The 13487-nt window shown below is 47.2% G+C and overlaps 1 protein-coding gene across 1 annotated transcript; it reads right to left on the reverse strand.

Moving 5' to 3' along the window:
• Nucleotides 1–5647: 5647 nt before the first annotated feature.
• On the reverse strand, nucleotides 5648–13076 carry PROK2 (prokineticin 2). Its single transcript, XM_015640456.3, has 3 exons — nucleotides 12953–13076; nucleotides 9387–9512; nucleotides 5648–6656 (listed from the first exon to the last, which is right to left on the reverse strand). The coding sequence occupies exons 1-3, from the start codon at nucleotides 13037–13039 to the stop codon at nucleotides 6531–6533; spliced, it is 339 nt and encodes a 112-aa protein (XP_015495942.1). The 5' UTR covers nucleotides 13040–13076; the 3' UTR covers nucleotides 5648–6530.
• Nucleotides 13077–13487: the final 411 nt, after the last annotated feature.

The raw sequence follows: 13487 nt of genomic DNA on the forward strand, positions 1-13487 counted from the left end.
AGTGCTTGCTTCTCTCAGAAATTTTAGCGGAGGTAGAGCTAAAATGGCTTTGTCATTAAAGAGGGAAACACAGGAAGATTCAGAGGAAAGGCTGAAGTCTGGGTGTCTTCTGACAGTGAGAGATAGAGGAATGATTTAGTGGAATATTACCTCACTGCATCGAACCACTCAATCTGTCCCCATCTGTCACTGAGCACTTGCAGGAGGGTGCTGGAAAGGAAACCGTTGAGTAGCTTGATAGTCGAGTAAATCAACTGGGCTTTTTCCTTTCCTTTCCTTTCCCTCTCTCATTAGGCTTTGCAGGCTCCCAGCAGGTGCCTCAGAGTGCTGTGCCAAGGGCAGGGGGACAGCCCTGGTGGCACAGAGACCAGCTCTGGGTGCCCACAGGACCGAGCTGCCCCCGGGAGCCAGCTCCAGCAGAGCCCCAGGAGACACCTGGGTGTGCAGGAAGGCAGATGAAGGAGTATGTTCAGCCAAGCTGCAGTGCCTACAGGGGGAGAACAAGGGCCCCTGAGCCAAGGAACCAGCAGCATCACAGGCAGAGGTAGAGCTGGAGCTGGGATGTGAAAGCAAGGAGGGACGTGGCTGGGCTGAGCATCACCCAAGGGTGTCCCAGAAGGGCCATGAGGGAGGCTGCAGAAACCAGGCAGGACCTGCCACAGAGCTGCCAGTGGGGACAGGGCTTGGTGATGATCTTCCTCCCCAACAGATCCTAAATACTCAGCAAGACAGACCTTTACTTACTTTTTGTGCAATGTTTGTCTGTGCCTAAGTGCTGGTGTAAACCAAATCCAGATAGCTGAAGGCTCTGTTGCAATGTGTGGAAGGTTTGTTAGCAACTTTGGGGAGTTTAATGAAAGGGTGGGGAAGGGAGCTGGAATTATGACACCACCACAGTCAGGAAATTTTGCTGTTTGATTTGAAGTGGTGGGGGACCTTTCTGTCAAGGTTTCATCCATGTGAGAAAAGAAATTGGGGAGGAAAAAATTAGAAACCTACTAATTTTACAGGATGAGGTGAAATTTTTGGAAAGAGTGAGAATGTTGGCAGCTGCCTCACTGATGTCTTTCCCTGAGCTGACCTTTGTGGTCCCATAAAAGAGGTCAGAGGTTTGCTCTGCTGCCTGGGCTCCCATGTAGCCTGGAGGAATAAATAAAGGGTGAATCCTGCACCCCCTGGAATTAATATCAGCTTTGCTGGTTTGCAAACTCCTCGCAGCAAGAGCCACATCTGCCCATTTGCAGTGAAAGCTCACAAATCTCTGCATGAAATTACATGAGTGCACTCACACGTGCAAGAGAAAAAGGAAATAAAGAAGATGCAGCCCTGCTTGCTGGGCTGGAACCAGGCCATATTTTTAGTCTGCTTCTGCACTGCATTACTGCCTTGGGATTTACAAAGCCACATTATGCTTTAAAAACAGATTTAATCCTTTCTGCGTGTTACGATGCTGTGGTGGAGGCAAGGCACCAGAGTTTGTGAGACCTGGTGGAATTCCCAGCCTTGGAAGAGATACAGCTGTCCCAGCAGTGCAGTGCAGAGCTCCACAGGAGTCCATGGCCCATCCTTCCTGTACCCTGTGCTGGGATGCAGTGCAGGGACAGCATTGCATCCCCGGCTAGCTGAGGCTGCAGCGATGCAGGAACACAGAGTACAGCACAGGCACTTGCTTTATGTGGTCTGTGAGATTTGCAAACTTCTGGGGACAGGGAAATGCCTGTATGACACTGATATCTGGTGCCACAGTACAATGGAGCATCAGTCTGGGGTGCTCTGAGCACTCCTGGCACACAATTAACATGCACAGGATTTCTCAGGTTTTGCAGAGGAGACTTTCTGTCCTTTTGACATTGTTCTTGCCTTCATCTTCTGCCCCACTAAGCTGCTCACAGTCAGATTTCTGGGAAACCCCTGCCACAGGGAGATCTACACGTGTCCTCTGTGGTTATATTGCTCTTCCCTCCTCTCCTGCACTGTACTCCTTGTCACAAAACAAGCTGCCATCCATCCTCCTCCCTTTAGTGCACCAGGATTACTCAGCTTCAGCCTTTCCCAGCCCTGATGACCGGGCAGAGTGACCCAAAGGCTGCCACCATCCTCCAAGGCAGACATGTCACATGTCATGCCAAATCATTGGAATGTGTCCTACTGCACTGGGCTGGGTCTGCCTGCACTCAAGACTCTCCTTGAGACACCACAGGTGATTTGCTGATGTGCATTAAACTCATCTCCATTCCTGTGCTCAGAATTATTGATCAGTCTAACGACTGTACCCCTGCTGGTTTGCCATTTCATATCTCTGTAACAGAGAAAGGCACATTGATTTTGCTGTTATCAAAATCCTCTTGCATTTGCACAGTCTATTCTCTTCTTGCAATTTTTTAATTCCTTCTGGAAAACACGTTACACATTGTCAAGATCAAATTCCTGAGACATCTTGTTTAAATCAAGGGATTCTTAGCACCTTCTGTTTCTTTTGAATATCCATCTGTGCAGAAACAAATCCCAGAGCTACGGGGGCAGGGGAGGCACTGGCAAGGACCTCAGTCTGGGGTCACACTTGCTGGTATATCATCCTTTGCTTTGGTGGATTGTACTGATGAGGAAAATTAGCAAAGTACCCCTTGACATGGAATGTTATGTGATCATCAAACACACTTTGGGGTCACAGCAAGCATAACGTTTCCCACACCACTACAAACTAACAATACCAGCAATAATCACTTTTCTTACCTTAAAGTGCTCTCTGCAGAGGTATGGATTGTTCCCTTTTATCTTCTCAAACCTCATGATAACCTTCAGCCAGGTAATCTCCTTCCAGTTACTAGTTCTGTAAAACCAGGTTAGGGTGACCTGTCTCTTCTGCATGGACCCCTTCAGATTTGAAGTCCCTCCTTTGCCACACAACCAGAATAATTTACTTTTGTGTCACCTCCTCTCTCAAAGACTTGTAACACTGTTTTTCTGAAGTGGCAGAATTTCCCAGGGGTGAACTGTGGGCAGGGAGATGCAGATAAAAGCTGAGTTTCAGCTTGGGTTGCTGGTGCTCAGCAGCAGAGCCTTCCCTGCAATCCCCCAGGCTCACAGGTGTGTGCTGGCTCAGCCAGATGTGCACCCTCAAATCCCAAACACCTTGCTTCCCCTTTCCTAATAAGCATGTAATCAAATTAAGGCAGCAACTCATTATGTGTGGTGGTGGCCTTTCCTGCAAGGCCTCTCTGCTAACCTAAAATCTGGCAAGAAACATGGAAATGCCTCGAGTGTGGTGGGATATCAACATTATTCTATAACATATCTGTAATATCAATATTCATATAATATTAAAAATTAATGCACACATTTCTATTAATAATGAAATTACTGCAATATTAATAAAGTTAAAACACACGTTGGCACAGATCTAAGTGCAGTGAATAAAGGGAAGTGTTTAAACCAGCCTCTCTCTTCACAAGCTGTGGGTATGGGGAGTGAGGCTTTTCCACTGCACCAAGGAGGTTCCAGGGCTGCACAATTTCTATTTTCTCATCTGATTTCTCCTGCAAGATCCTGTCCCCTTCCCCTCCTTCAAGGCAGGTGAGGAAGCTGTCCCTGGCCTGAGATAACTTCCAGGGTGATTCTGAGGCAAACTGAACAGGACAGGGGACTGCAGAAAACTTTTTGTGGCAGGGTTGGCTTGAGGCTGGCCACCTTTTCTGTGGGTCATCCTGAGTCATTTGCTGTGCTCCTCAAGACAAAATCTGGCTCCAGGGAAAAGCAGAGGGGACTGCATGGCTATTCACATTTGGAAATGCTTGTGGTCACTGGTTTGCCAATTATGGTTGTAAGGCAAAGGTAAAGGGTGCCCTCCCAGCCCCTTCCACTGCAGACAGAAATTAAAGGGACTTTGCAGGTGTGCTTGGGAGAGAAAATCTCCCCTAGGGTGGGAGAAAAGATAATTGATTAGGGCAGAGTTTAGGAAATAATGGGGATGCAAAAGCTTAATCTTCCTTCCAGAACGATTCTCTCAAATCAACTAACCTCCATTGTGAGTGTCAGTTAATGGAAATTAAATTACTAAAAGGGGAATCGTAATAATTATTGCCAAGTGAATATAGTGGGGATGTAGGACAGTGGAGTTTTGCCTTTATCTCTCTACATCAGCAGGGAAGGTGTGGAGCAGCCCCTCAAGGACGAGTATGGGATAATGCATCTCTCAAAGCTGCACAAATACCCTGTCCAGGAGTGTCTGCAGGACACAGGATCTTCCACCTGCTATAGATGGTGAGAACTTTAAACTCATGTAATTGGGGCTGTTCTCATTACCCAGATAAATGCTTAATCCCACAAGTTAATTGGCACAAATTACAACTACAAAGTTGCTCTGCTCTTGTCTGATAAACTCTCCTAGGATTTCAGTTTGGCAGGTCTGAGGCAGTCTTTAGGTATAACTGTCCATCACAAAGATATAAACCAGGGTTTGTGCCTCCAGTGGAGTCACTGGTGAATTTTGGCAGCAGGAGAAGAGGAGCAGGGTACAGTTTCCTGCTATGGTTCATTTTTTATACTCTGATTTTAAAAAATGGAGCAAGAGATGGGGCACAGACACATTTGGGCTGCTCCTATTTTTCTTCTTGATTTTGTGTAAATTGAAGTCCATGATATTGAGCTTATTTTATGGGAACAGAAATGAACAGAAAAACACCCCCCACACTTCCAGTGTGTTCCTGCTCTGCAAACCCAGAATCTGTACATGCACAGGGAGTTTGGGGAGCCCCCCCTATTTAGTGACAATGGTAGGATCAGGCTTGGGGTTTGGTTTTAGATCCAGGTTATGGGAATTTCTGCAGTGCTGACATGTCACTCTGAACTCAATAAATGACTTGGCCTTTCACCAGCCCTTTGGGTTAGTGCTGAGCCCCTCTGAGAGTTCAGGTCTAATACAGGCACTTTGTACCTGATCACATTAATGCAAGCCAGATGTGAAATTACCCTTTAGTGACACCTCAGTCCTTTTTTTTTGTGTCACCACTGCAAAGGGGCAGGCAAAATACAGAGGCACTAGAGTGGGTACCCTGGGGTTGGGCTGTCTTCAGCCAGGAGGATAGAGTCTCTCTCAAGGCTTTTATTTCCCTAACATACACAGAATCCATGAGGATCTGGCAATAACTAGCGCAGTTATTCTTTTCTCTCTCCTGAGAAAGGTTGTGGAGCCCTGTAGAAGGTACCTGGTAACTCACAGGGATGTTTCTCCTCTAAGTTTTACAGGTCTGGCCTTGCTACAGTGTGCTCACTTCTCCAACCCCCCATCTCCACCAGCAGCAAAGCACTGATGGTTGAAAGGTGAACAACTTCACTTTTCCAGTTCCAGCATCTGTTTGCATGTCTGAGAGCAAGGAACATGTGACTCTCCCACAAACTATTCCAGCTCTGGAGACTGACAAGTAAATATGAAATCACACAGTATTTAATGGAAAACCCACAAATCTTATGTTTGTTGGGCTAAAGTTGATCCTTTGAGGCACAAGCCAAGGAAAAACTCTCCTATTATTTACACCAAGATTCCTCCAAATTCTGAAACTGCAGCTTGATTGAGGAGTTCATACCTTGTAAACTCCAGGTTTCCCAAGAAGCAGCCAGAGGCATGTAATCTTTTACTAAGCTATGCATAAGGAGCTCTGATAGCTTGAGTGAATCAAACGTGGGATAAAAGATTACACTGAATAAAAATGAAAAACCACAATGACAAAATAATGTTATAATATTAAAATAAATCAAATCATACACTGCCATTATTCTGATACAGAATTTTTGCACAGCAAATTTGATACATATACAAGAAGTCAGGCAGCCTATTACAATTAACTTCAGGGTTCCTTCTTTCTTTAATAGAAACTACATCTTAATACATAGTTTGAGATGATCAGGTAGTTTTACACCAATTCAAGTAAAAACAACTTCTCATCTTAGAATACTAAAATAACAAAATATTTTAATGCTCTGAATACTGAAATGCTTTGGTTCCACCTGCCACTTTTTAAAAGTGTAACAACTACATCTATTGGTTAAACCTTTACCCTAGAGGTAAGCCTAACTTACAAATAAAATTATATTAATAAAGATACGAAATGCAACATAAATACAGTTCTTTTGACAAAATTGTCATATGCTTCACACTATGCAGTTATCCAACTCTCAGTTCAATTCAGGTTTTCCCAAGTGTAAAGATGTGGCCAATTTTTTCAAAAATTGGCAATAAACTTGGATTTTTTCATTCTGGGGTTAAACCAGAACCATGAAGCCCACAAAATGATTCAGGAATGGTCAATCCCCTGCCCTCAGAAAGAGTTTTGTTCTAGTAGATGTTTGGCTACCCCAAAATGAAAGCATCCTCCACTGCGAGTCCCTTCTGAAAACCTTGGCCGCAGCAGCAGCGTCTCATCTCCAGCCGATGTTGGTGAAGGGTTTCCCCTGGCAAGGACCCTTTGTTTTTTGTCACAATAACGAGAGAACAAAAATACTGAGTGGCTCTTCCTAGCGCAGAGCAGTTCCTGCTAAAAAAAGACATCTTCTTTTCTGAAGTCCGGTAAGCACCTGAACCTGCTGTGAGGAGTCCGCAGGCAGGCCAGGCCCGGCAGGCACGGGCAGGTGTGGTGTGTCCTCCGCCCAGAGAAGGGCACCTGGGGACAAAGCAGGGACATCAGTGACTGGGACAAACACAGCACTGGTGGCACAAAGTGGGAGGAATAATGGGGATGTGGGGAATGCTGCCCATTCACAGCCAGAGGCCCCCAGCACAGAGCAGATGGCAAAGGCAGCCCCGCTGTACGCCCACCCTGGTCCAGCCAGGGTTAAGAGCAGGATGTTAACAGTTGTGTTGCTGTGTAAATCTACATCTGTGATGACACATCTTCTCCACTTACTCTTGTTTCATAAAGGAGTTTGTTGTGAAACTACTCTGGCCTTTTACATCACGTTTTGTGGTGCCACTGTGCAGGGTTTTCTGCGTGTCCCAAGTCCTGCCCCATCACATGGAACAGGGCAGGACCTCGGGATCCCGTGGTAATCAGGCTGGAAGGGACCTCTGGAGGTCACCTTGCCTGACCTCCCTTTGAGCAGGATCTATTTCACCACAGGGCAGAGGTTTCTCATTTCATCCCACCCTCCTCCAGCCACATCGTGCTGCAGGGAGCACATATGGAGTACATTAGACAAATTTAATTGTGCCATGACATGCACATGCACTGACACTCTTCAACAACTTGGTCACAAGCTCTGTCTCTTACAGGAGCCAAGCAGGACAGCCCTGTGGGAAGTGTCTGGGAGCTGTGGTGCTGCAGGCTGGCAGCACACTCAGAGCATCCCCTGGATGCAGCAAAGGAGGCACAGAGGTACAAAGCCACTGCTACCAGCCAGGCAGCCCTACCAGCCCTAATTCCCCCACTTCCAGATTTCTGTGGGGTTGAAGCCTAAAATTTTAATATTCCAAGATTTTCTTGTGTCAGCATACAAATTTTGTCTTTAAGAAAGTCCCACACAGTCCTCCACACGTGGTGCCAAGCACCAGCCTGACTCCAGTGCCACCCTGTTGGGTGCAGGAGGTGGGCAGAGGGCTCACATCCCCTGCAGTGCCCTGGGCCAGCACCACCTGAAGAGCAGCCCCAGGGCAAGGGATGTCATGGGTTTCCCCACAGCACTCCAGAGTGAGCAGACAGGAAACAACCACTCGTGCTGGGGACTCCCCATGGGAATGACCCCTTTGGGTGCCCACACACAGCACTGCAGCAAAACCCAGACCTGAGCTCTCAGCCTTCCAAGAGCTCAGGTGATTTATTAAAAACATCCCATTTGCTGCAAGGAAATGTTCCTTTCAGTGGGAATCTCCCCTGCCTGGCCCTGCCTCAGACCCAGCCTGGAAATTCCAGCTGGGGCTGATGCTAATGGCATCAGTCCACCACCATCTAGTTGTTGAGAAGGAAACTAGAAGGTGGAACCCCAGCTGCCAGCCATCTCCCCCAGTTATCTCCTGGCTCCTCTGGATGTCCCCAGGGTGCCATGGCCACGCCTGCTTTTGACCTCTCCTGCAGGTAAATGAAAGGTTTTGGTGATCAGGGCACCCAGATGCTCCCTGCACAATTCTTTACAAGAGAGGAACCACTGAGCAATCCTTCCATCCTTAAAATAACCTCATTTCACCTGCTACAGTAAATCAATTTGCTTTGTGTTTCTCAGGAAGATCAGTGGGGTGAGGAATCAAAAATCTAGAATTAACCTCATAAAGCTTATAAACATCAGTGACTAAGTCTGGGGTGGACAGGCATCTTCTCTGATTGTAATTAGGCAGGCAATCAACTTGAAATATATCAGACAGTTTAAATTATTGCCCAATAACAATAAGCTCATAAAACCCTCTAGAAGACAATTTTTCTTATCCTAATTCCTGGTAATGGAAAGAGCCCTTACAAGAAAAACCTGCTACATCACACAGTAAAAATGACAATTTGGTCCCCAATATCAGAGCAGAAGTTTTAAAAATTTAACTGAATAATAAAACAGAGCCTAAAACTTCCTAAAACTGAGAAAATAAACTGTAGATACTGAGCTGAGGAGCCAGGTCTTGGATGAAATAGTGAGAGAGGCAGCTAACTAGCTGCACATTTATGGTCTGAATTTATTGCTTCATGTCTTCCACTTGTGGTGACTCTTGGGCTGTACTCTTCCCTGAGAATGGCTCTGAAGACCACCAGGTTCTCAAGCTCCCTGGTAACATCTCCTTCAATCTTTTGTGTTTTAAAGAAGCAGCTTTATTCATACTGCATGACAAATACATAATTACATAGCTTTAAATAAATGCACTTGTTAAAATCATTGTATTAATAATACAGTGTGTGTGTATATTTGAAATTAATAGGTAGAATGGAAACAAAGAGAGCCTGTGGGGACTTCTCTCAAGTCCAAATGTGTGTCAACGCTTTATCAATGCACCAGGGGTCCCAACACCAAGTGGTGACATTTCTATGCTTGTGACAGGATCTTGTCCTCTGGCACTGGGGTTGGTGGCACTTGCTGTGCTCCTGCTCACTCCGGTGAGGATTGGCAGGGCTGGGTTGGGAGCTGCTAACGCTGCTTCAGATCACGTAACAAAACAAAGCAGCAACAACAAACTAATAAGAAAACAATCTGGGGAGCGTGTAGTGCTTTCATCCTCTGATTCTCCTCAGCATAATTCTGACAGTAATGCACTTCCTTACGTAGGTGCCTTCACCGCTGCTCCCATACAGACGCCGATGGCTGGATATCGTAAGGAACGGGAAGTTTCCCTGCCTTCCCACCACGTACAGGTTTTATGCCATGTGATGTACAGCTCAGGACATTCCTCCAGCCCCACAGCCCCCCTGTGAGGTACTCACTCTGTGGCTCAAGGGGTGGCACTCGTCTCCCAGGTTTCCCATCGGGGTGCACATCCTCAGGCTGCGGATCCACAGGCTGACGGCGCAGCACATCCCGCCTCCGCACTGCTGGTCTCGGTCACAGGCCTGGAGATCAACACAGCATTAAGCAAATTAAATGAATAATAAATGTAGTCCAGAAATAGGACAGATCAGGTGCTCAGGAGCTGCCTCTGGCACCCCTAAGTTATCATGGCTCATTAAGGCTGAATAATAAGATTTAAAGCTGGTTTGCAATACTTGTGTCTCCCATGGATTGGAACGTGCAGGCTCCTGGCACATTTTGGAGTTGAGACCAGGTTGTTTAAAGCCAGGACCACAGGCAGAGCTGCTCTGGGCCAAACCCAGGACTGTCAGTGATTTACAGTCCCAGCTTCTGAGCACTGATAGACCATGGCATGTGCCACACGCTTTCCCAGCTCCCAGACTGGTGCACAAGTGAGCTCAGGCAGGAGCAGGGATCAACCACACTGAACTTGTCACCAAAAGAGTCACCAAACCAGACTTATGGAGGAGCTAAGATAGGAAACCATCCATTAATTTAATGGCTTTTAATAGCTTTTATTCCTTCTAACTTCATATGATAATATCATGGTTGTGATTGCCCTTGCAAGACTGCCTGATAGTTTTGTTAGAGAAGTCCAAGTAGCTAAACCAGAAGTTTAAATGTGGATTCTGTGGTTTTTATCTAGAATTACATGTAGCTAAAAGAGGTCTTAAGAAAAGCTTTGCATAAGCATCCACATTCAAAAAAAATGCTGCTGTGGTAGCATTCCCCTTCATGGGAGGCAAAAAAATATTTTAGCCCCTTAACCAATACAGCTTAGATAAGCAAAAAACCGAATTACAAACTAGTGGCTATGTTTTAAAACCCACAAACTATGAAGAGCAGCTGACACATTAGGGTTTGAAAACAAGTTACTGTACATCTTTCAGTTACTTTTTAATCAAAAGCTTAAAGAGATTTAATGCAAAAACCAGTCTCCTTTCTCCAGTGAGAAATGCCATCAGTTAAAGGTTCTGATTACACCCATGTAAACTGGATTAACTCACTGGGGCTCTGGGTGTCTGACAGCAGCAGTGAGAGACCGAAGGCACTGGTCAGCACTACGTAAATGGGAAACTCAAAAACATACGTAAATGATGATAACAGCTCTGGGGAAGGCACATATCAGAGTAAACATTCTCTCGAGGGAAAAACTCACTGATCTTACCTTGGGATTTACATGATGAATGACTTTAGTCTGTACTCCCTGGGTAAATATTGCACTGACCAGCAGAAGCCAGATCACAATACATGTTTAAAGATCAGTCACTAATTTTGGAAGAAGCTGTTGCATTAGAATCACCATTAAATAGTGTGTGTGACCCAAACAGCTCCTAAACACAGAGCTCTGTGCTGTAGGTAAGCCCAAACACAGTGCATTTGCTTTTAAGACTAATATGGTCATAAAACTATGACTGCAGCCTGCCAGGTAGATAATATTCACTTTCTGAACTCTCTCAAAAAAAACCAAAAAAACAAAAAACAAACAAAAAAAACAAACAAAAAAGAAAAGAAAAGCACTCTGATGATATTATTTTGCCCTAGCAAACTCCTTTCATCTCTGTAGAACTGGTCCTGGGGTGAAACACCACTCAGTTGAAAAACCCACCCAAGTATGTTCTACCAAGCAAGGGTCTTGAATGTCCAGGCTGAACAATTTCCTTCCTAAACTTACACACACATATCTACATCTGGCAGAACTTTTAAGGCTCCCTTTCCAAAAAATGTATGACAAGTTTTGAAAATATTCAACCCAAGCATTCCTGCCCACACCTTATCTGCAATGTATAATTCCTGCTGCTACTGCTAAACTTCCCCAAACACCACATGAGCACTCATCTAAACACAGTTTTCTGAAAAATCAGCCCAAGAATGTGTCTCAGGTGAAATGCCAACTGCAAAGGAAACAGGTGTCAGCACAAAAACCACCACTGAAGTGAGGGAAATTTTTCAAAAGTCCTTAAATTGGAAAGGAAAAACACCTTGCAGGCTCAGAGGTTGGGAAACACCTACATCAGCTCTCATCTGAGATTTGCACATTCATCAAAAGCCAAAAATGTATCGAAGTGGTTTAAGTAGAAATGCTCTGCAATAGTTAATAAAAGTTGCACTTGCTGGTTCTAATCTATTTTTACTTTTTGAATCAGCCTTGCCATTGATCCATTATTCAGTGCCTCACAATTACTTTATTTAATGGATTAATTATGCTTTAAAGGTGTAGCCACAACTCGAATAACTGATAAACTGCTCCTCTGTTGCTGGGAATGTTTCTACTTAAAAGAAACTTGAAATCCTCAAATATTAAAAAATTCCTTCACATTCTCTGCTCTAAAAAAACAATCAGACTTGGGAACTGATCTGACTTCCAGAAAAATGCCCACGAGCTGTTTCATGCACTTCAGGGGTCCAGACAGAGAGCCTGGACAGCCACAGAGAAATCCACTGCTGTGAGTGCAACTTCTGATGGTTACAAAAGACATGTAAGCTCTCAGAGGAATGTAAGTGCTGAGTTATTCATCCAAAGCAAACACTTTAAAAATTATTTTACTTTAAAGTGATGCAACGCTTTGGGTTAAATAACGTCTTTAGGAAAAAAAAGTGTTTTCACAACCAGAGTAAATCTTGAGCCTAAAAACAACAACAACAACAAGAGGGACTTGTTTGCAAGGGGTTGCTACTGAAGGGAAAAAGCAGCACAGTCAATGACAAAGAAGAAAAAAGAAGGAAAACAGCGTTTTCCGAGGATTGTAATTCTGCCCTGTACACGGAGGGGCTGGAGTGGGCAGAGCGATGCCCTGAGCCAGACCCTCTCAGAGAGGTTTGGGGAGAACTGGGGCTGCATGGGGGGAGATGGGAGACAGCTCCAGCGCTGGAAAAGCAGCAGGAATCTCTGCACGCTCCCGGACCAGACTGGAGACAACCCCTCCCCGGGTGCAGACATCCCTCACCCCAAAGGTGCAGACCCCGCGGTATGGCATCCCCTCACCTCAGGGACCCACGAGCATTGCCCACCGCAGGGACTGACATATGCTGGCATCACTCACGGCAGAGAGACCCCCGGGCTCTGATACCTCTTAATCCAGACCGACCCGCAGCTCCGAGCATCCCTCATCCCTCGTGAGATGCCAGGTCCGGTATCACTTATCCCAAGCGGACCCCCAAGCCCTGTCACCTCTCATCACCTGCCGCTGCTTTCCCTCCCGCGCCCTCGCTATCACCGAGCCCAGCTCCGGCAATCCATCCCCGCTCCGCGCTGGCACCGGAGGCTGCGCACAGACCGCGGTTCCCGCAGAGCTCCGCCAGCCCCGGGCACGGCAGAGCGCTCCCCGTATCCCGGCAGGTTCCCCCAGTCCCGCCAGCGCTCCCCGCGAACAAGCCCCGGACAAGCCCCGAACAAGCCCCGAACAAGAGCCCTCCCTCCCTCCTTCCCTCCCGGTGCCGGGTCCCGTCGGTGCCGTCGGTGCCGAGCGGCGGCGCTCACCCCGGTGATGACGGCGCCGTGCCCCGCGGTCAGCAGCAGCACCATCAGCACCATCAGAGGCAGCGGGGCTGGGCGCAGGCTCCGCATGGTGCGGTACCGAGCCCCGGCGCTCCCCGCGGGCGCGGTGCGGCGCAGCGGAGCCGGGCTCGGCCCGGCCCGGGTTATAAAGCGGGGCTGAGTCACCCCCGCCCGGCAGCGCCGCCCGCACTCACCGCGCCCAGGTGCGCGCTGCGGGAAAACGGGAGGGGGGGCCCAGGGGACATCCCCCGGCATCTTGGAGATGTCCCCTATCAGGTCTGGGGGACCTGGGTTTAGGGGGTAACATCCCGCAGCAGTTCTGGGGAGCATCCCAGGGCTCGGGGGGAGTGTCCAGCAGGGCAGATGAAGGATTTCCCACAGCGGGTGTGATGGGGTCGTGCCAGGGCTGGCTGGGGTATGCCCTGTGTCAGGTGTGAGGATGTCCCTCGGCAGGTCATGGGGACCAAGGCTGGCTATGGCCATCCCACAGCAGATCAGGGAGGTATCCAGCAGCAGG

This window comes from Parus major, chromosome 12 (genome assembly GCF_001522545.3).
Source record: "Parus major isolate Abel chromosome 12, Parus_major1.1, whole genome shotgun sequence".
Lineage (NCBI taxonomy): Eukaryota > Metazoa > Chordata > Aves > Passeriformes > Paridae > Parus > Parus major.